Raw genomic sequence first — 21,632 nt, 5'->3', positions numbered from 1 at the left:
TAAACGGCGTTTCCGTGCGCTGCTCTGGTTCGCCAGATGCAGCATGTCACGCTGGCCACGTGACCCGGAAGTGTCTGCGGACAGTGCTGGCTCCCGGCCTCTAGAGTGAGATGAGCGCACAACCCTAGAGTCTGTCAAGACTGGCCCGTATGGGCAGGGGTACCTTTACCTTTACCTAAGACGGTAAATAACAAACAAGAAACAAAATATTGATGTATGTGATTTTTATTTCTCAGTTGTATTTTGTGGTAGTACGGTTGTAATGTTTTTTGTAATATAAAATCATTCAATAAAAATTATTATATATTTTTTAAAAAGAAGAAGTTTCTGCATGTCATGAATGTCCCTGGACATGTTTTAACTTTGCACTGTTCCTTTTATTTATTTTAAAAAAACAGAATAGTGCTTTTTTGTGCTGCCAGCTGCTGGGCCCAAGAGGGAAAAAAAAAGGGGGGGTCAGACTGCAGTGACAATGCAGACCTAGAGAATCTCCCATCGCCTCCTTTCATCTCCAGCTCCTGCCTTTGATCTCTCTGATAAGAGTGCCATCCCTGTCTGTCCGGTTTGCCGAATCTCTCTAATCTCTTGTTTGCTTTGGGTGCGGTGGGGGCTTTGGGGTTACATCTGCCACATGTCCTGCAGAGAGCCGGATCTCCCCAGACGGAGGGGGTATAAAGGCAGCAGAAGCCACCCGTCCCCTCCACTGGCTGACCTGGAATCGCCTCCCTTTGGCAAAAGACGGACAGGTGAGTCTTACCCGCTTCTTCTTCCTTTTCCCCTTTAGGCTAGAAAGCAGCAAGCTCTCCTTGTTTGATCGGTGGGTTTAGCCAACTGATGTTTGGCAGAGGATTAATATTTTTATTCCTTTTTTTTGAAAAAATCATAGCCCTTTAGCTGGAGATTTGCTAGCCCCTTTGAGCAAATCTGGGACCCAACGCCGAGCCAAAGAGCTCACACAGAAGCATAGCTGTCAACTTTCAGATTTGAAAATAAGGGATCAGCAGCCTCAAAAATAAGGGATCAGCAGCCTCACCTGTCCTGGGGACAGTCTCTACAGGATAGCTAACAATCCGGGATAGCAGCGGGAAGCAGCGGGAAACGGCACTGGAATAAGGGAATTTCCCGCAAAAAAGGGGGAGGTTGATAGCTATGTACTGTTGTAAATAAAAATATGCCCTTTTCCCTTATGGGGTATCCAAGAGCCCATATAGAGTCCTTACATAGGTTCCCTATTGGTAGGAGAAAATAACAGAGGCCAACCAGAGAATATTGAGAAGCAAAGCAGCTAGTAAGCCTGATCTTTATTGATCTGTTGCAACAGGGTGCTCCCCTCACACGCAGGAGAGGAGGAGGAACCCAGAAAAATGGCATGCAAGGCCTTATAAAGACTTTTGAAATTGCCACCCTGTAGATCAAGACCACCCCCAGAAACATCATACATACATCACAGGAGGGGTGTAACCTAAGACCACCCCTCAGATACATCCCACCTACATCACAGAAATTTAAATGTTGTTTTTCTCCTGTCACAATTTATCTCCTGTCTGGCAAGTTACTTGACTGGATTTCCTGGGGAGCCTGGCCATTCTTTTGTAGTGGTAAAATACTTATTTCCTGGGCCAGGTCACAGGCTCACACCTTCTTCAAACAGACATATCCTTGAGACAGGATTTGTGAGGAAAGAGACAATGGGGAGGCTTTTCCAGGTTAACCTTGCAGAGAAAGGATTTGGTCAGTTTAGGAATCAAAATGGTTCCAGGTTGGTCTTCCTGTGTTGATCTATGTATGTGCAGTTATGAACATTGCCATATATCTAAGACCATAAAATTCCTATCACAGTACAGAAGGGAAACTTTCTGCGCTTGCCAGGCCAGTTGCTGGCACCTTGCAAGTAGGTGCTCAGCAGAACAGCAGCACCTAGAAAGCACCAATGGCTTTGCCCTCTCCCCGCTGCTTCCCCCTGGGAAACCTATTCTTTAGGGATAGGTAAAGGTAAAGGTACCCCTGACCATTAGGTCCAGTCGAGGATGACTCTGGGGTTGCGGCGCTCATCTCGCTTTACTAGCCGAGGGAGCCGGCGTACAGCTTCTGGGTCATGTGGCCAGCATGACTAAGCCGCTTCTGGCGAAACCAGAGCAGCGCACGGAAACGCTGTTTACCTTCCCGCCAGAGCGGTACCTATTTATCTACTTGCACTTTGACGTGCTTTCAAACTGCTAAGTTGGCAAGAGCAGGGACCGAGCAATGGGAGCTCACCCCGTCACGGGGATTCGAACCGCCGACCTTCTGACTGGCAAGTCCTAGGCTCTGTGGTTTAACCCACAGTGCCACCTGCGTCCCTTCTGTAGGGATAAATCTTTTTTTTTTTTTTTTTTTTGCAAAACTCATTATGTAGCTTGGGTTGATTCATTCCCCAAACAGGAGCCAGTTTCTCCCAAGCATGTTTTCGATAGATGTTTTCTTTTTTTTTTTATAAATATTTATTAGATTTTCCAATTTTATATAAACACAAAAAGAAAAAGAAAAAGAAAAATATTAAAAACAAGTCAATTTCAATAACAATTTTCCAATACCATGTTTCTTTGACTTCCTCATACCTCCCCTTCTTGTTTTCTAATTCAACTTGTTAATCCAGCAAATCCTAATCTCTTAACATTCCTTTTATAATAACACCTTATTTTCCACTCAACTTTTTTAAATTTAGTAACTTAAACAATTTTAATCCCTATTATCTTTTCATAACAGCTAGAGACCACAAAAGTTCAATCCAACATCTTTTCAAAGGGATAAATCAGAGCAAATGTCAGTTCAGAGAAAACCCTGTAGTTGTTTGCTCTGATTCAACGGTAAATATCAGGTTTCTCCCGGGGAAAGAGGTGGAGCAAGAGCAAGTCTGGATGAAACCATAGAATTGTAGGGTTGGCAGGGATCCCCAGGGGACATCTAGTCCAACCCCTTGGAATCGCAGCAAGAGAATCCCTGACAAGGGCTGGCCCGGCTTCCGAGATGCTATTGAAGTACTCAGAGGCATACAAATGCTTACAAAGTGTATTAAACAAAAAAATCTGCCCTTATTCCCTTATGGGGAACACAAGAGCCCTTATAGAGTCCTTTGTAGGTTCTCCATCAGTCGGAGAAAATAACAGAGGCCAACCAGAGAATAATGAGAAGCAAAGCAGCTAGGAAGCCTGATCTTTATTGATCTGTTGCAACAGGGTCTCCCCTCACACGCAGGAGAGGAGAAGGACCCCCGAACCAAGGTGTGCCTGCCCTTATGTAGACATTTTAAATTCCCTGCCCTGGAGCTCAAGACCACCCCCCACAAACATCATACCTACATCACAGAAAAGGCGGTCTACAACAGAAATTTGAATGTTGTTGTTTTTCCTGTCTGCCAGGTTATCTGATAATGCCTTATCTGATTCCCTTTCCTGGTAGTTTGGCCATTCCTTTGAGATGGTGATTTCCCAATTCCTGAGACAATGGGAAGGTTCCCTCACCCCCTCCCTCCTTGCAGAGAAAACATTTGGTCAGTTTGGGAGTCTAAATGGTTTCAGGACTGTCTTCCTGAGCTGCTCCAGACATTGGTACATTTATGAACATTTATTATACAGTGGTACCTCAGGTTACATACGCTTCAGGTTACAGATGCTTCAGGTTACAGACTCTGCTAACCCAGAAATATTACCTTGGGTTAAGAACTTTGCTTCAGGATAAGAACAGAAATCGTGTTCCGGCAGCAGCAGGAGGCCCCATCAGCTAAAGTGGTGCTTCAGGTTAAGAACAGTTTCAGGTTAAGAACGGACCTCCGGAACGAATTAAGTACGTAGCCCGAGGTACCACTGTATATATAAGACCTTATTTTTTTTATTATTTCAAAAGGAACAAGCAGCACTGGCCACCCCAAGCAGGCAGTTCAGGGATGGCAAGGTTGTCTCCACACATTTCTGCTTCTGGCCCTGAGTGGGCAAGGACCACAGAGTCCTCCTCTCTTCTCCTGATTCCTCTTCCTCTCTCTCTTCCTTCCCAGAGCTGAAGAAGCGGCAAGAAGATGGGTCTGGTTTCCTATTTCAGCCTCGGGCTCCTGGGATGCTTAGTAATTGGACCCTTCATGAGTGGTGAGTTCCTCCAAGACCCCAATGGGGATGCATGGCCCCCCACCCTGTCTCTTGCACCCTGAAGATTTTAAGGGGATCATCCTGGTCCAGTGCACATTAATATTATTATTATTATTACTATTATTATTATTATTATTATTATTATTATTATTATTCCTGCTTTTTTCTTTAAGAAATGTTTAGGGGAACTCATTTTGATGCAAGAAAATCACCCTTTTATAGTTCAAATCAGGGAAAATAAATGGAGAAAAGTACAAAGATTCACAAAATGTTTAGGGGTATGCGTACCCCTGTGTACCCCCAGAAAAAAAGCATTGGTGGTGATGATGATGAATTTATACCCTGCCTTTTTCCCTAACAGGGACACAAAGCAGCTTACAGACAAAAATAAACACAGCTAAAACCCCCTTGGGGAGGGGAGAACAATAATTTTAAAAGCAATTAAATTTTGATAGTATACGTATATGTGTATACTGGTGTGTAAGAGAGAGAGAGAGAGAGAGATCTAGCCAAACATACAGATCATTGCAATAAAAGCAACACAGCGGCTGCGCTTTCCTTAAAAGCAGTCCGTTCCCAAAAGCCTACTGGGGCAAGAAAGCCTTTGCCAGCGACAAGGAGGGGCAACAAGGAGGGAGCCAGTCTGGTTTCCCTAAGGAGGGAAAATCAGAGTTGCCTGGGAGTTTTGGTCCTAGCTTTTTGACTGTGTCATTTTAATTTGTCCACCTCGAGTCTCGATCTGGAGATCTGCACCGGGTTGTATATATAGAGTGAGAAATGTCAATTTGTTGTTGGGTTGGTTGGTTGGTTAGTGAAAGCTGGTAGTGGTGATGTGTGTATAGTTGGTCAGTCACTTTGGCAGAAAGACTTTTAAGAATAAAAGCAGAAAGTACTCTGCAAGGACACTTTCATCGTGGACTCTTTTATGCCGACAAGGGTCAAACGACCAGGCTGAGGTGACAAAGGGAGGTCCGAACCCTTTTTTTTTTTAACAAACACTGACAAGATCGGCATACAGTGGTACCTCGGGTTACAGACGCTTCAGGTTACAGACTCCGCTAACCCAGAAAGTTATTAACCTCGGGTTAAGAACTTTGCTTCAGGGTGAGAACAGAAATCGTGCTCCGGCAGCAGCGGGAGGCCCCATTAGCTAAAGTAGTGCTTCAGGTTAAGAACAGTTTCAGCTTAAGAACGGACTTCCGGAACGAATTACCGTATTTTTCGCCCTATAGGACGCACCGTCCCATAAGGCGCACCTAGTTTTTGGGGGGGAAAATAAAGGGAAAAAAATTATTCCCACCCCCAGGTGCGGGGGTGGGGCGGGGGAAGCCCGAGCTTCCCCTGACCCCAGCCCCCAGAACAGGCAACTCTCCGCAAGCCGTGGGAGCCCAGCGCCGGGATCCCGCGCCTTGCGGAGAGCTGCGCGAAGCCTGGAGAGTGAGAGGGGTCGGTGCGCACCGACTCCTCTCGCTCTCCAGGCTTCAGCGAAAGCCTGCATTCGCCCCATAGGATGCACACACATTTCCCCTTCATTTTTGGAGGGGGAAAAAGTGCGTCCTATGGGGCGAAAAATACGGTAAGTACTTAACCCGAGGTACCACTGTATAAATAAAATAAGAATAGCAAATAAGCAAATAAGCCTGCAGCCCAGACCCTTTGTGCCCACCATTGGAATGGGGCCTGCTACCCAGAGGTGCCCCTCCCTGTCCTCCTCTCTCCTAGGATGGGTGGCTGGGGGGCAACCAGGGGGTTCTGTATCTCTCACAATGACGCTCTGTGTCCCACGCAGGAGGTGTCCGTGCTGCACAATGTCCCAACAACTGGCTGTCTTTCCAGGGGAAATGCTACGGTTACTTCCCCCAGGAGGTGTCCTGGCAGCATGCAGAGGTGAGCAGCATAAAAAGGGCTCCCCCCGAAATGGGGTGGGAGGGAGCCCTCCCCCTTTGTGGGTCCCACTAGCAACATGAGTAGGGATGCGGGTGGTGCTGTGGCCTAAACCACTGAGCCTCTTGGGCTTGCTGGTCAGCGGTTCGAATCCCCGCGATGGGGTGAGCTCCCGTTGCTCTGTCCCAGCTCCTGCCAACCCAGCTGGAAGCTCCTGCAGCCAAATAGAAGCAGCGGAAGCCACGCCGACCGTTTGGCTTCTGAAAATTGTTCAAAAACCGGAACACTCACTTCCGGGTTTCGATCGTTCGGATGCCGATTTGTTCAGAAGCCAAGGCATTTGAGTTCCAAGATACGACTCTATTTATTAAATTTCTATAAGCTAAAAAGTCCCAAACTCTGCACCTTTTCCCCTGTATTTATTAAATTTCTGTGTTTATTAAAATTCTATAAGCTAAAAAGTCCCAAAATCTGCACCCTTTCCCCACAGGGGAGTCTCACAACCCTATAGATAATTTTGGTTCTGAACCTTCTCCAACTCCTTTTTGAGGTAAGGCAACCAGAACATGACTCAGTATTCTGAGTATCTTGGACTCACCTTTTCCCCTCCCTCGACCAGAATGAATGCCAGCGCCTGGGGGGACACCTGGCCTCCCTTCTGGACAGGAACGAGCACAGCGCTGTGGCCAGGTTCCTGCAGCAGGCCCAGAGGTGGGACGACGACGACGTCTGGTTCGGGCTCTCCATCCCTGGCAGGGTGAGTGAGAAGCATCTTTGCCCATCAAAGAATCATAGCCTTGGAAGGGCCCCCCGAGGGTCATCTAGTCCAACCCCCTGCAGTCCAGGAATATGCCCCCATATGCCGCTGTTGCTTGTGGTGCGTGTTGACGTTCCAGCATCCATTGTTTCCATGTGGGAGAGGCCAGAGCACCTGAGAAATTGCTGGAAGGAAGAATTCAGGCTCTCACCTGAATGCAGAATTTTCACAGCCCCAAACATAGTTATCCTCTGACAGGGCACTTCTGGGGGTTACCCGCACAGCCCCTGAGGTTTGGTCGGCCCTTACTAGGGACCAAGCCTTTGGTGTGGGAGGCTTTGCCCTGTGGAACTCCCTGCCAGGGGAAGTTCAGCGGGAACCATAGAATTGTATGTTAGAATTCCTGTTCCATGAGTGCAGTCATGGGATTGTTGTCTTTCACATGACGGTGTGTGTTTTGACTCCAGAGAGTGGGAAGTGATGGAGACAGGATCTTTGTGTTACTGTGTTCCGTGAAGTGGGACTATTGTCCTTTGTTCATTCTCTTTGCTGTCTGATGCTAGAGATAGAGGGAGCCATGTTGCAGTGCTTCGTGTGTGTTTATATGTAAATAAAGTAGATTAGCCAAAATGCTGAGGTCTGTAACGCAAGTTGCGCAAACTCTGTGGATCCCTAAGTGTGCAGGTGTCAGTTGGCATCGGTTGCTGTGATGTTCGGGCAGAAGAAAGCTTTCGAAGCTCCCGAATGATCAACCAGGAGGGAGGGAACATGCCAGTCGGGCATGTGTCTCTGCCAGGGTCCTACTCGAGTGTAGGCTGAACTCCTCACATTGTACAGTTGGAAGGGACCCTGACGATCATCTAGCCCAACCCCCTGCAATGCAGCTGTCCCATACGGGGATCAAACCTGCAACCTTGGCGTGATCAGCACCACGCTCTAACCAGCTGAGCTATCCAGGCTGACATCCCGACCTTCTTTCAGATGCCATCTAAAAAAATGGTGTTATTCACAGAGTCCTTTGAGACGAGTTTCTTTCTACCAAGCAGTATTTATTTATGCATTTGTTGCATTTTATTTTATTTTTTAAAAATGTTACGTAGCGCCTTGCTGGGTTTTTCTGAAAGCTCGGCCCCTAAATGTTCCAAATGCCGGTTCCCAGATGCATTTCTCGTCTTCCCCATTTGCAGAGCACCAGCTGGGCCTGGGCAGACGGCAGCCCCGTGAGCTACACAGCCTGGGAAAAGTACAAGAGCTATCCTGCTCTGAAAGGCGAGCATTGCGCTGCGCTGGATGAGTCTTCAGGTGAGGAAGTGTGCAAGAGAGGGGGGGATTTAGGAGGGTCGCTCTGTTCTGGGCACCAGGCAGCGCTCGCGGCAGGAATCATTCACGCTTGGCGCTGTTAACCTGCGGAACTCCCTGCCGCAGGCTGTTGCGATAAGAACTCAACGGGGTGTGACACAAATGGAAATATAAAGGCAGTGCGGCATTTGTTAGGTGGGTTCCTGTGACAACGTGCATGTTTGTAGCAGGGTCTGCGGTGAACGGGAGGGGAAGGAGCTATGGAACTCACAGCCACAGGAGGCAACCCAGTCCTTTTAAAAAAGGACCCGTTCATGGAGGCGATGGCTAGCAATGGCTACTGGGCACATTGGCTATTCACGGCCTAGGACCCTCGTACCTATGGGACCGCCTCTCCCGGTATGCCCCACAGAGAGCCTCAGGGTCCATAAATAGCAACACCCTAAGGAAGTCAGATTAGCCTCAACCAGAGCCAGGGCCTTTTCAGTGATGGCTCCGGCCTGGTGGAACGCTCTGCCTCATGAGACCAGGGCCCTGCGGGATCTGATCTCTTTCCGCAGGGCCTGCAAGACAGAGTTGTTCCGCCTGGCCTTTGGCTTGGAATCCACTTGATCCCCTTCCCCTCTTTCCTTTTTCCTTTCTCCTTCTGTGATGAACTCCTATCTGGGGACTTTTTTCTGGCCCACGTAGGACCAGTCTGGATAGCTGGCCTTGGTGAAGACTTGACGTTTTCATCCCCCAAAAGTTTTTGATTTGAGTTTCTACTGAAATGAGGCTGCATTTCAATGTTGTATTTTAATCTTGTTTTTAAGTTGTATTTTAATCCATTGTTTTTATACCTGATGTTAGCTGCCCTGAGCCCAGCCTTAGCTGGGGAAGGCAGGGTATAAATAATTTTTTTAATATTATTATTATTATTATTAATTATTATTATTGCTGGAAACCGCAGGAGGGCAGAGGGCTCTGGTGCTGGGGTCCTGCATGTTTTCCTTTTGGGGCATGTGGTCGGCCTCTGCAAAAACAGGCTCTTCGGATATTCTTATTGGGCAGGTTTCCCAGGACTGACTCCTCCCTCTCTCCCCTTTTCCAGGGTTCATGCTGTGGGACAACGATTCCTGCTATGACCGGAACCCCTTCGTCTGCAAGGTGTAGACAAGCACACCTGGTGGGCAGGAATCCCGGAAGCTTCAGCACAGACCACAACCTGCCCTGCCCTGGGAGGGTGCCTGGAGACCCCGGTCTCCTGTCTCCAGCCCTGCACAGACCCCCACTACACATCCCCTTTCTCCCTCTCTCAAATCAGCCACCCCCCAGCTCCCTTGCTCTGACTCTGGACGCCAACCCAGGCAGGCAACAGCATGGAAGCCGCAATAAACTTCTCTTGAGCATGTAGAATGCACCGTCTCTGTTTGTTTTCTGTGGGGGACTACACTTTTTTAAGGGGATACATGGAAATTGGGACCCTCTAAAGCATGGGTAGGCAAACTAAGGCCCGGGGGCCAGATCTAGCCCATTCACCTTCTAAATCCTGCCCATGGACAGTCTGGGAACCAGTGTGTTTTTACATGAGTAGAATGTGTCCTTTTATTTAAAATGCATCTCTGGGTTATTTGTGGGCATAGGAATTTGTTCATCCCCCCCAAAGAATATAGTCTGCCCCCCCCCCAAGGTCTGAGGGACAGTGGACTGGCCCTCTGCTGAAAAAGTTTGCTGACCCCTGGTCGAGCCCAACCCCCTGCAATGCAGTAATCTCAACCAAAGCATCCATGCCAGATGGCCACCCAGCCTCTGCTTAAAATCCCCCAAGGAAGGAGGAGAGTCCGAAACCTCCCAGGGCATGTTTGCTGTGTGGCCTTCAGGGGACGGGGAGACTTCCTTAGCACGTCCAAAGCGATAGCATAGCTGAAGATAAAAGTCTTGCAGGAGCGAGGAGGCAGGGCTGCAGAGGGCAGACGGTGTGGCACAGGGTCAAGAAGGCAGTTGGTAAAGGGACCCCCGACCATTAGGTCTAGTCATGGCAGACTCTGGGGTTGCGGTGCTCATCTCGCTTTACTGGCCAAGGGAGCCGGCGTACAGCTTCTGAGTCATGTGGCCAGCATGACTAAGCCGCTTCTGGCGAACCAGAGCAGCGCACGGAAATGCCGTTTACCTTCCCGCCGGAGCAGTACCTATTTATCTACTTGCACTTTTGACGTGCTTTCAAACTGCTAGGTTGGCAGGAGCAGGGACCGAGCAATGGGAGCTCACCCCGTCACGGGGATTCGAACCATCAACCTTCTGATTGGCAAGTCCTAGACTCTGTGGTTTAACCCACAGCGCCACCCGCGTCAGTTGAGGTAGTCCCAAATCTGAAAAGGCTTAGGTCGGTCTCATCTCTCGGTGGGGCAGCGAAAAGTATGGACAATGGCACTCTTGGGGAAATGGGCAAAAGGAGGAAACATCTTTGGCACCTTCCGGAATCACTGCAACTGTGGCAGAAGATCTTTTCTTCTATAGCCTAGCAGGGTGGGGTGGTCATGGTATGTTCATGGGGAACTGTTGTGGAAATCCACGAGACACAAAGATATATGAAGGTGATGCAGTCTGGGCATCTGATGCCACACCACCCAAGGGTTCCATTGTCAATGGAAAATGAAGCCATCACTTCCTGGCAGCAGCCAAGGGGGGCCTGTAGAAGATGCAGCTGCCCAGAATCACAGCATCCACAGTGGATGTGCCAAGACCAGAGAACCTCTGCTCCCCATTGCCCTCGCTGGGCAATCCGCGGTTGTTTGACAGAGTTCTTGGGCTTGGCCTGCTTCTCACCCTGCCTGTCCCTTCTCTGGAGAAGCTCCCTCATCCCAGCCCCGTCTTCATGCCCACCTTAAGATCTGACCTGCACTCAGCACACCTCCAGTGGCAAATCCTTTGAGGAAAGATGAAGGGACTGGCAGTGTTGGCCAAGAAAAATGTTGGGTGGGTGGGGGGAGGCTGCAAGACTCTTGGGGAAGCCCCGGTGGGCTCAGTGCAACTTACTCCTGGGTAAGCACTCGTACGACTGAGCTGCTTAAGTGGAACCCAAGACTTGCAAATAATCTCCAAAAAGCTCTCCCAGCAGGGATGCTCAAAAACTGCCTCCTTTGGGGTTCAGAGATGCACAATTCTTTCTAAAGTTTTCGGATTCAGCTGAGTTTTCGTGGCACTAAGAAACTGGGACCCATTAGGCAGCTTCAACGTGGACGAGAGCAGGAAGGGCCAGTGCTGCAATCGAGGGCCAGGGCATCCCTCTGTGGCCCCTTCCTCCTCTCCCTGACCAAGGCTATTGACTTGGGCCCAGCCTTGCGAATTTGGCTCCAAGGATGCGTTGCCAATAGCCAATAGACTGGGGGGGGGGTCTGGAAGGTTGCCAACGTAACTGAGTGTGGAAAAGAAGGTTGTTTAGCAAGGTGTTCTGAGAAGGAGATGGGGAAAAAAAGACTGGGATCCATCTTGGGCAGGCTGGCTGAAGGCTGGCTGGGAGAGATGCCTTGGACTCTAAGGTTGCAGTGGTGTAGGGGACAAGCCCCTCTTGAAATGACCGTGCTGTAAGTTCTGGATGTTAGGATATAGTTCCATTTCACCTTAAAAGGGTCAGGCATGACTGTTGTGTATCACATGCCTGTTTACGTCCAGCACAGTCTGCTGGGAACTTCCGTTGTATGTTGCTTTTGCATTACTGTTGTTTTGCTGGACATGAAGGCAAGCAGACATGTTTTTTTCCTTTGTTCCTGAACTACGCTGAATAAATGCTGTAAATATGCTTGCACATTTCTCTGTCCGCCTCTTCTGCTGTTTGAAGATTTACGCACTCTGCTGACAGAGCGTGCATGGGTCTCTAAACGTATCTGAGGCTTGTGTCACTAACTGATGCTGTTCCAAGGGAGACCGGCTGCCGGCCGGTGGCTGGAGCCAGCTGGGGGCCTGCCTGATGCCCCCGTCTCCCCGGCAGTATCCCAACACTGGACCCCCTCCATGCAGGCTGAAGGGGCAAATAGGTGAATAAACCATATTTCTTGAAGCTATGACAGTCTCTGCCATGTCTCAGGACTCCAAAGGAACCAGTGCTGGGAACCTCCTGGAATCTTGCAGAGAGTTGGCACCTGACTTGTGTTACAATACTGCGCAAGAAAGTCCATTGGTCCAATAGAGGGGCTTTGCCACACGTCCAATTGTGCTGTGCCTAGAAAGCACTGGCCCCAGGGATTTCCTCCCTTTCCTATCTGAGTGGTTTTCTGTTTGCCACGCTGCTCTCCCCTGGAAAACCAGCTCGTTGGGACTAAATCAGAGCAAATGTCAATCTGGGGAAACCCCGATGTTCGCTTGCTCCAATTCAGCGGCAAAGCAAGGGGGCGTCCTGTGCCCCTGTTCTCCAGCAGCTATGCAGCAAGGAGGTTATGACTGCTGACCAATACCTGGAGTAGGCAACATGGTGACCATGTACATATGCAATAAACAATCTTTGTAGAATGCCTTCAAACCATAACAAGTCCAAAATGAAATATTTAGTCTCAAAGTCTCTGGAAATCTTTAAATGAAGCGAGCTACCAGACTTTATGGGATGCGGGTGGCACTGTGGGTTAAACCACAAAGCCTATGACCTGCCGATTAGAAGGTTGGCAGTTCGAATCCCCACGACAGGGTGAGCTCCCGTTGCTCGGTCCCTGCTCCTGCCAACCTAGCAGTTCGAAAGCACGTCAAAGTGCAAGTAGATAAATAGGTACCACTCTGGCGGGAAGGTAAACGGCGTTTCCGTGCGCTGCTCCGGTTTGCCAGAAGCGGCTTAGTCATGCTGGCCACATGACCCGGAAACTGTACGCTGGTTCCCTCGGCCAGTAAAGCGAGATGAGCACCGCAACCCCAGAGTCGGCCATGACTGGACCTAATGGTCAGGGGTCCCTTTACCTTTACCAGACTTTATATGATGACAGACAAGCTGTGAAGCTTTGTGTCTTCAGCAAATATGATGTCCAACACTGAACAGTGATTCCGGATATTGACTACTAGAATCCTTCGTCAGCGTGGTGGGAGGATATAGAATTGCTTCATGAACCCATCTTATTTCGAATGAATGTATGTAAATGAAAATATCCAATGCTGTGAACTACATTATTACATGAGCATTGTTCCACGGGATTGGATATTTTCATTTACATACATTCTATATGTAGTCTATATATAAAAGATTGTTCATTGCATATGTACATGACCATCGTGTTGCCCAGACACTGCTGATGTTCTCTTTGCAACACAAAGGGGTCAGTGTGAAAGGAAGCGCAGGTGAGCCCCCAAAGCAAGGCTTTGCCTCTGTTCTCCAGCAGCTATGCGGCAAGGAGGTTATGACTGCTGACCAAAACCTGGAGTAAACCTGCGATTTTTCAGAGACAGATCCATTCTTTGTGCCTCAGCTGGGGCTGGAGAGGGATGGGCCCTGGGAATGCACACACCACCCAAGAAAGAAGCTGAGGGGGAGCCCCCAGCTCCTGCCACCCCCCTGCCCAACTTGCATTTCCTCTGCCCCCCTCCCCGTTCCCTCTTAAGAGACACCTACAGCAGAACAACTTAGAAAACAGGCTCAGCGCCAGGCACCCGCAGCCAAAAGTGTTCCTCCTTTATGAGTGACATCGTAAATACACCCTGCCCCACCCTCTTGCCCGTCTCCTGCCAGCCTCTGGGGTCCCTCCATGGGGCGCCTCCTCCGGGCAGAGAGGGCTGGGGGGGCAAGCAGCTGGAAGTGGGGCCCAGAAGCATCCTCTTGCTTTCCGCTTGCCAGGAAGGAGCCAGCTCTGCAGCCAGTTGGCCGGGTTTGTGTGTCTCTGTGTGTGTTCCTTGTGGCTCCGGTCAGAGTGGGCCCAGGACAGAGGGGTCACCGCCATTGGAAGCCCAGTCCAAGCTCAGTCGGCCACTTTCTTGGGTGGCGTTTCAAACAGGGCTGCAATGTCCAGCATCGCCTGGTGGATGTTCTTCCCAAAGCGCTTGGAGTCCTGGGGAAGAAGAGAGAGTTGGGAAAGGTTCAGGAAAGGGCAGTCAAAATGACCAAGGGGGTGGAGATACTCCCCTGGGTGGAACGGTTGCAGCATTTGGGACTCAAGAGAGAGGCGACATGATAGAGGATTGTGTGATTATGTTTGGCATGGAGAAAAGGGGCAGGTGGAAGTTTTTCTCCCTTGTGGGAGTCCAGCAAAGCTGAACGTTGGAAGATTCAGGATGGATAAAAGAACTTCTTCACGCCGCACATTACCTATGGAACTCACTGCTGCAGGAAACAGTGATTCCCCCCCCCCCAGGTTGGATGGCTTTAAAAGAGGATTAGACAAAGTCATGGAGGATCATAAGGCTATGCTCTGTCTCCGCAGTTGAATCTCTGCAGGCATCTTGGTTGGCCACTATGAGAAGAGGATGCCGGACTCAATGGGCCATTGGCCGAATCCAGCAGACTCGTCTTATGACAAAGGGATGCTCAAGGCACTTTCCCAAATGGGCCTCATCCCCATAGCTCCCAGGAGACCCCAACCCTGCCTCCCCAGTCACGCTCACCGTCTCAGGGCTGGAGAACTTGCTGGAGACGTGGAAAGTGATCAGGTTCTCTCCAGCAATGATGTAGGAGACGCCATAACCATCATCAGCCACCTGCAGGGAGCAGAGGGAGAGGCGCTGAGGCCCACGGCAGAAGTGGGGTGGCCAATTCCACACCAGAGGGAAAGTGCACTAAAGGCAGGGGGGCAGTAGGGGCTAGTGGCACCAGCAGGTGTCAGAGTCCGCCTGCATTTCAATGCCAGCTTCCTGGGGTCTATCAACAACAACAAATTTATTATTTGTACCCCACCCAGCTGACTGGGTTGCTTCCATCATGTATAAAAATATAATAAAACATCACACATTGAAAACCTCCTGATACGAGGCTGCCTTCAGATGTCTTCTAAAAGTCAGATAGTTCTTTATTTCCTTGAGATCTGACAGAAGGGCGTTCCACGGGGCAGGCGCCACCACCAAGAAGGCCCTCTGCCTGGTTTCCTGTAACCTCGCATCTCGCAATGAGGGAACTGCCAGAAGGCCCTCAGAGCTGGACCTCAGTGTCCAGGCTGAACAATGGGGGTGGAGACATACCTTCAAGTATACTGGGCCGAGGCCGTTTAGGGCAGGGGTCAGCAAGGTTTATCTTGCCTGGGCCAGATCGGTCCCACAGAGATCCCTCCATGGGCCAGAGAGAATGCCCGCACCCACGATTTTCTGCGTCTGCGCAGACACAATATTCAGCATATGCGCATGCACGGTTTTCAGCGCCGTGGAAGCAAGTCCCCGCGCTGCGCTGCTCTGGTTTAGTGCAGTGCATGAGCAGGCGGCTTGGTTCGAGGGAGGCTTGTGGGCTGGTCAAATGACCTCCACAGGCCACTTCCGGCCCATGGGCCTAAGGTTGCTGACCCCTGGTTAAGGGCTTTCAAGGTCAGCCCCCACACTTTGAATTGCGCTCGGAAACATCCTGGGAGCCAATGAAGGTCTTTCAGGACCGGTGCTATGTGGTCTCGGTGGCCGCTCCCAGTCCCCAGTCTAGCTGCTGTATTCTGGATAAGGTGCAGTTTCCGGGTCACCTTCAAAGGTAGCTCCACGTAGAGCGCATGGCAGGAGTCCAAGTGGGAGATAACCAGAGCATGCACCACTGTGGCAGACAGTCTGCGGGCAGGTAGGGTCTCAGCCTGCGTACCAGATGGAGCTGGCAGACAGCTGTCCTGGACACAGAACTGACCTGCACCTCCATGGACAGCTGTGAGTCCAGAATGACTCCCAGGCTGCACACCTGGTCCTTCAGGGGCCCCATTCAGGACCAGGGAATCCCCCACACCTGCCTGCCCCCTGTCCCCCAGAAATGAGCCACCCAGGTTTCCCTGGGAATGTCAAGGAGTCAACCTGGAACCTTCTACATGCCAAGCAGATGTTTGAGCTACGTCGGCTCTTCCTTTTAAATACCTCCATTGCCCCCCGCTCCCCTCCACCCACCCTGGGGTCCCCAGAAAGCCTTTTTCCCTTCTCCCCCGGTCTTTTACACAGCTCCTACTCACTGGGCCAAAGCCCCCTCCTGAGGAGACGTGGTCCGGATTGGCTTCCATGTCGAACATTTTGATCTGCTGCTGGGGGGTCTGGCTGGTGGAGAGGCGCCAGGGCTCAGACAGCACCTACGGGCGGCAGGGCGGGGACAGAGTGAGTGGCGGTACCACCCCCCACCCATGCCCTTGCAAAAGCACCTGGGTCAGCAGCCTTCGCTGGACATGCGAGAAGTCATGGGACGCCAGCTGCAGGGAGCTCCCAGCTGCGCATCAAGGCTTAACCTGCCCAGTCCAGGTGGGTGGGGAGGGAAGCCCCAAGTTGCGTCACCTTGGCGAGGAAGGGCGAGTCGACCCCCAGGTAGCGAGAGACCACGTAGAGGCAGAAGAGGTGCCTGTCGATGCCAGACCCTGTCATGGCCAGGCGGTACATGTTCTGGTGCTTCTCAGCCGCCACCTTGAACAGCCGCAGGGACTCGGCCGGCTGCAAGGGGGAATCGGAAAATTATGGAGGAAGCAGGTGGAAGAAAAAGGTTTTCCCACCCTCTCTCGCGACACCAGAACGCGGGGACATCAACATTATTATTTTTCTGGAGTACCATATAGATATATTTTCACACTTATTGTTTGTAGGCATGTGTGTAGAGGAGATGCTTATTAGATATTATCTTTCCTTCCTCACGTCTGTGAGTTCGGCAGTGCATCCCTTTGCAGCTTAAAATTGAAATTGAAATACTTTATTGTCACTTATACAACTTGTACACAGTGAGATTACACGAGCACCCCCCACTCAGCTCTCTTAGTCCCCTCGTTTACTGATGCACACCCACCAAACCCGAAAGTCATTAAAAGGGAAGCTTTGATAGGCTAGTTTTAGCCTTTTAGTTTAAGTAATCTAGGATGCTTTTAGGCAGACTGTCTTCTCCTGGTGCCTTATCTAGCAAACATGACTGTTGGTTTGACTGCATTGTAAATATCCTACAATAATAGTAATAACAATAATAATAATAATAACAATAAATTTATTGATTTTTATTAAATTATTATTATTATTATTATTATTATTATTATTATTATTATTATTTAGTGTTGCCATCTTTCAAGAAGTAAAAATCAGGACACAAAAAGTTGTTGAGCTTTCTTTGGGGAGATTTCAAAAATCTGGACATTTTGCCAATTTTCCAAATCCACCCCCCACCCCCCGACACTAATTCCATCATTGGAATCACAGACATGTCCAGGAAAATCCGAATTTATGGGAACCCCATATAAGTCTACCACCCTTCATTTGCAGATCTTGGGGCAGTTCACTGTTGTGGGGCACCCTTTTGCTTTTGGAACGGACATCCGGAATGGATCAAGTTTGAGAGCCAAGGTACCACTGCATAACAATATATAAGAGAGAGAGTGGGAGGGAGGGAGAGAAAGCGCAAAGGGGCTTCTGACAGGCAGGAGGGAAGGGGTCTGCAAAGGATGAGGACCGAGGGGGCACGATGAGACCCTCGCAACGATGAAACTCACACTGCACTTTGCGTTGGACATGCTGCGCACGAAGGCTGTGGACTCACTGGTGCAGGATCGAACCGTCTCCGTCCTCCCTTCCCTGAAGAGCCGCGTCATGGAGGCCTCGTAGGTGAGGCAGAACCGGCCCTTGTCCTGGAAGAAGAGGCAGTGAGGACGTGGGCTGGGGGGCAGGAGAGGAAGCCAAACCTGACTGCCCCCATCAGGGCCGGATTTCGGTTCGATGAGGCCCTCAGCTACTGAAGGTAATGGGGCCCTTTCTTTGTCAACAACAAATGGTCACTGTTTTTTTGTGTTGAATATATGCTATATGGTAATATATGGACCTAATAGGTACCTCAAGCCATTTGCACATGTCTCCATGCAACAAGTCCATGCAGAATGCAGGCACCCTATATATAGAAAGGAGCAAACCAGGGATATTTGAGGGCATAGCTGCCAACGTTTCCCGTTTTTTAAGGGAAATTCCCTTATTCCGAATAGAATTCCTCGCAAGATAAGGGGCAAAGTTGACAGCTGTGTTTTAGGGAGAAGGCTAGCAGGCAGGGCCCATGATTTACTGTATTTTTCGCTCTATATGATGCACTTTTCCCCCTCCCAAAATTAAGGGGAAATGTGTGTGCGTCCTATGGAGCGAATGCAGGCTCCTTGGCTTCAGCAATAGCAACGCGAAGCCTCCGAAGCGCAGAGGGAGCGCTCCCTCCACACTCCGGAGGCTTCGCGTTGCTTTCGCTGAAGCCTGGAGAGCAAGAGGGGTCAGTGCGCTCTGAAGGCTTCAGGTGGCTATCCCTGAAGCCTTTGGAGCACAGCGGGACCTCACGCTGCACTCCGAAGGCTTCAGGTTCCTTTTGCTGAAGCCGGGAGAGCATGACTCTCCTGGCTTCAGCAGAGTGGGAGAGCTGCGCAGCGCCCCTTCAGCGAAGTGGGAGGAGAAATGGAAGGGGCTCCGTGTTTCCTAACCCTAACCCTCTAAAACAAGGTGCATCCTGTGGTCAGGTGCGTCCTATAGAGCGAAAAATATGGTACATCATAGGAGCCTACACAACACACAAACACTGTTGCTGTATGTAGGTTTTATTTTATTTGTTTTTTATCATAGATTTTGGAAATGTACATCCAGGTTTTTTTTCCTTTAATTTTTTTTTTGGGGGGGCAAGAGAGTGGGGCCCTAAGCTACAGCTTGTTTAGTTTATATGCAAATCTGGCACTGGCCCCCACGTCCCCAACTTTGCAAGGAACACAGCCAGACCCCCATCCTCTCCTAAGCCCCTTCTCAAGGCTTTGTGTGCCCTGCCACTTCAGGAAAGGGTGCCCAGCTAGTGGTCATCCCCCCTTTTTTTGGGGGGGGGAATACCACCCCCCTCCGTTCCATAAACTCATCCCTCACACGACTCTATAAAAAGCATTATTCATTAGGCAGTTTGCACAGCCCACTAAGGGAGAACAACAATAAGATTCAATGCAGTAGCAATCAGTTGCAGATTTCTTCAAAATCAAAGCTATTTAGCTTAACAAACAAAACTGGTGGACTTTGGCGGGGTCTCCAATGGCCATCTAGTCTGACCCCATGCAGTGCAGGGGTCACGGCTGAATAATCCATGATGCAGGGAGGACAGAGAGAGGTTTGTGCCAGGGTGGATTTGATTTAAATCATGATTTAAATCATTAGTCAGCAAGACTTGTTTTAAATCTTTCTCTTTTTTTACAGAAAGACTCATTCTTGCTGGTATAATCATAATATTTACAACCAGATGAAGGTTTCACTTTTGGAATAATAAATTTTCAGAGTAGTTTTTACAGTTATATCAGAAATTACTGATTTGGTTATACTGTTAGAAATACATAGACTGATAATTATGAAAGTATTGTGAGGTTTAATAAGTTAACTGTTTATATTTGGACAACTTTTCTGCTGTACTTTACTGGAAGGAGAAAAACAATCAGTTCCTTAATAACAATTTAAACAATTTATTTAACTAAAACAATAACATTATAGCATATGTATCCATGTTTGTTAACTGATGTGGTTAAACAATTAAAAACAACTTAGACTGAGTTTTAGCCCACATGAAAAACTTAAAACAAATCCTTACTTCCTGATGAAGAGCCTTTGGACTATAATGTAACTTCAACAGAAAACCTTTAGAAAGGTTTTTCCTCCAAAAGCATTTTATTTTAAAAATCCGATTTTATTTTTTTAAAATTCGATTTAAATTTTAAAAAATAATTCATTTTTATCCGCCCTGGTTTGTGCGCCGCAGCCGTGAAGAAACCCCTGCTTTTGCACGCGGCCAGTTGTGCAAAGGTGAGCGCCGCATCCTGCACGCCCTGGCCTCCGACCCCACCCACCGCCGTTCATCGGGGAGGGAGGATGAGGGAGGCTCTTACCCGGAAATGTGCCAGCTGCAGGGCAATCTGGATGAAGCTGTCCGGACTGGTCCTGCACTTCTTGATGCGACCTTTGCCAAACTCCATGAAGCGGAAGGAGTGGAAATCCACATCGTCCGCCAGGGTCCTGGCCACGCGGTACGAAAGCTCGATGGCCTGGCTGCACTGCAGGGAGAAACCAGGGGGGGGTGAGAGCTGGGAGGGAAGCCCCCCACCCTGCCCCACGCTCTCGAGGGTGAGGAGGGGGCGCAACACCTCTTGGTTAGGAGCCAGAGAGCAGCATGGACCGTGTGGCCCTGCAGATGTTCCGCAAAGCGCCTGGCACTCCGCTGGAGCAAAAAATGGGGGTGCTGTTAACAGAGAAATCTGAGGGCTCCCTTGGACAAAAAACAAGGACACCAGCCAGGAACACCAGAGCAAAACAGCAGCCAGTAGGCTTGGTCTTTATTGAAGACTGTCGCCACAGGACTCCCACCTGCCACCAGGTGAAACAAGATGGAAGGATAGAAGAAAAGAAGACCCCAACTTTTATTAGCGGCTAGTCCCCATGTTAAAAAGGTAAAGGGACCCCTGAGCATTAGGTCCAGTCGTGGCCAACTCTGGGGGCGTGGCGCTCATCTCACTTTACTGGCCAAGGGAGCTGGCATACAACTTCTGGGTCATGTGGCCAGCATGACTAAGCCACTTCTGGTGAACCGGAGCAGCACATGGAAACGCCGTTTACCTTCCCACCAGAGCGGTACCTATTTATCTACTTGCACTTTGACGTGCTTTCGAACTGCTAGGTTGGCAGGAGCAGGGACCGAGCAATGGGAGCTCACCCCGTCGCAGGGACTCGAACCACCAACCTTCTGATTGGCAAGTCCTAGACTCTGTGGTTTAACCCACAGCGCCCCCCGCCCCCCTAATCCCCATGTTACACCCCCCCAAACTACATCACTCATACATCACGGTTACATCATGAAAGGGGAGGTCTGGTGGCAGTAATCTGAGCATCCTGGACCCTGCCCCATGGTTCCCCTTGCCCTCCACCAAACACCCATCAAGTGAAGCAAAATACATCTTTACATTTCCCTGTTTCCCAGCCCAGTTAATCACACCCTTTTGTCTTCATCTGGGTTTCTTATTTCTGGAACGGCTGCCAGGAATTATCACTCGGGCAGAGGGGCTGCTGAGTAGCTGAGCTCACATGTCTAGATGAATTTCTGAAGTTTTCTCAGTGAGCCAGTACATAGATACATTTATCAGTGAATTCTTACATTTGGTGCAGCAAAGGCCTTTTGAATAGATAGGAAGAAACTGTGATGAAGTGTTTTCTGGGGACAAATCATAAAAGTCACAAAAGTGATTATGCTGATTTTGGTAGTGGGCTGCATGTGCATGATATCTGCTGGAGGGGCAATCCCCCCCAACCTATACATAAATTCCTGCAACAGTGCAAAGCCTACCTCCTCAGAAATGTCCCACGTCAAGCGCTGTGGCATGGGGAGGTCTGTGTTGGGCACCCCGTGGCAATGTCCGCTGCTGCAGTACCCCAGCTGGAACTCGTCTGTGGCCAGCATGAACTGGGGAGGAAGGTAGAAAGGATGAGAGCTGGGGGGGGGGAGAAGT

The 21,632-nt window shown here is 49.7% G+C and overlaps 2 protein-coding genes and 1 long non-coding RNA gene across 11 annotated transcripts in view; 2 read left to right on the top strand and 1 right to left on the bottom strand.

Annotated features, from left to right (window-relative positions):
* Positions 1 to 21,632, top strand: part of LOC310743176 — a 117,521-nt gene that overhangs the window by 16,690 nt on the left and 79,199 nt on the right. The window lies entirely within an intron of this gene.
* LOC310743113 (struthiocalcin-1-like) lies at positions 694 to 9,413 on the top strand. The gene is made up of 6 exons (XM_083573230.1): positions 694 to 746; positions 4,031 to 4,118; positions 5,908 to 6,005; positions 6,622 to 6,759; positions 7,947 to 8,061; positions 9,149 to 9,413. Exons 2-6 carry the CDS (start codon positions 4,052 to 4,054, stop codon positions 9,208 to 9,210), a joined length of 480 nt encoding a protein of 159 aa, XP_083429356.1. The 5' UTR covers positions 694 to 746; positions 4,031 to 4,051; the 3' UTR covers positions 9,211 to 9,413.
* Positions 13,666 to 21,632, bottom strand: part of CPT1B (carnitine palmitoyltransferase 1B) — a 36,282-nt gene continuing 28,315 nt past the window's right edge. For all 9 annotated transcript variants that reach the window (XM_083572646.1, XM_083572651.1, XM_083572653.1 and 6 more), the window contains 7 exons: positions 21,470 to 21,586; positions 20,022 to 20,186; positions 17,634 to 17,768; positions 16,444 to 16,596; positions 16,131 to 16,244; positions 14,611 to 14,703; positions 13,666 to 14,057 (listed from right to left, as the gene is read on the bottom strand). In XM_083572646.1, the coding sequence (XP_083428772.1) occupies positions 13,968 to 14,057; positions 14,611 to 14,703; positions 16,131 to 16,244; positions 16,444 to 16,596; positions 17,634 to 17,768; positions 20,022 to 20,186; positions 21,470 to 21,586 (867 nt within the window). In that variant the 3' untranslated portion in view covers positions 13,666 to 13,967. The remainder of the gene's footprint in view (positions 14,058 to 14,610; positions 14,704 to 16,130; positions 16,245 to 16,443; positions 16,597 to 17,633; positions 17,769 to 20,021; positions 20,187 to 21,469; positions 21,587 to 21,632) is intronic.

The sequence above is a fragment of the Podarcis filfolensis genome (genome assembly GCF_964270895.1).
Source record: "Podarcis filfolensis genome assembly, chromosome: 10".
NCBI classification, from domain to species: Eukaryota; Metazoa; Chordata; class Lepidosauria; order Squamata; family Lacertidae; genus Podarcis; species Podarcis filfolensis.
The sequence above is the reverse complement of the archived record's forward strand: the minus strand, read 5'-3'. Positions and strand labels throughout refer to the sequence as shown.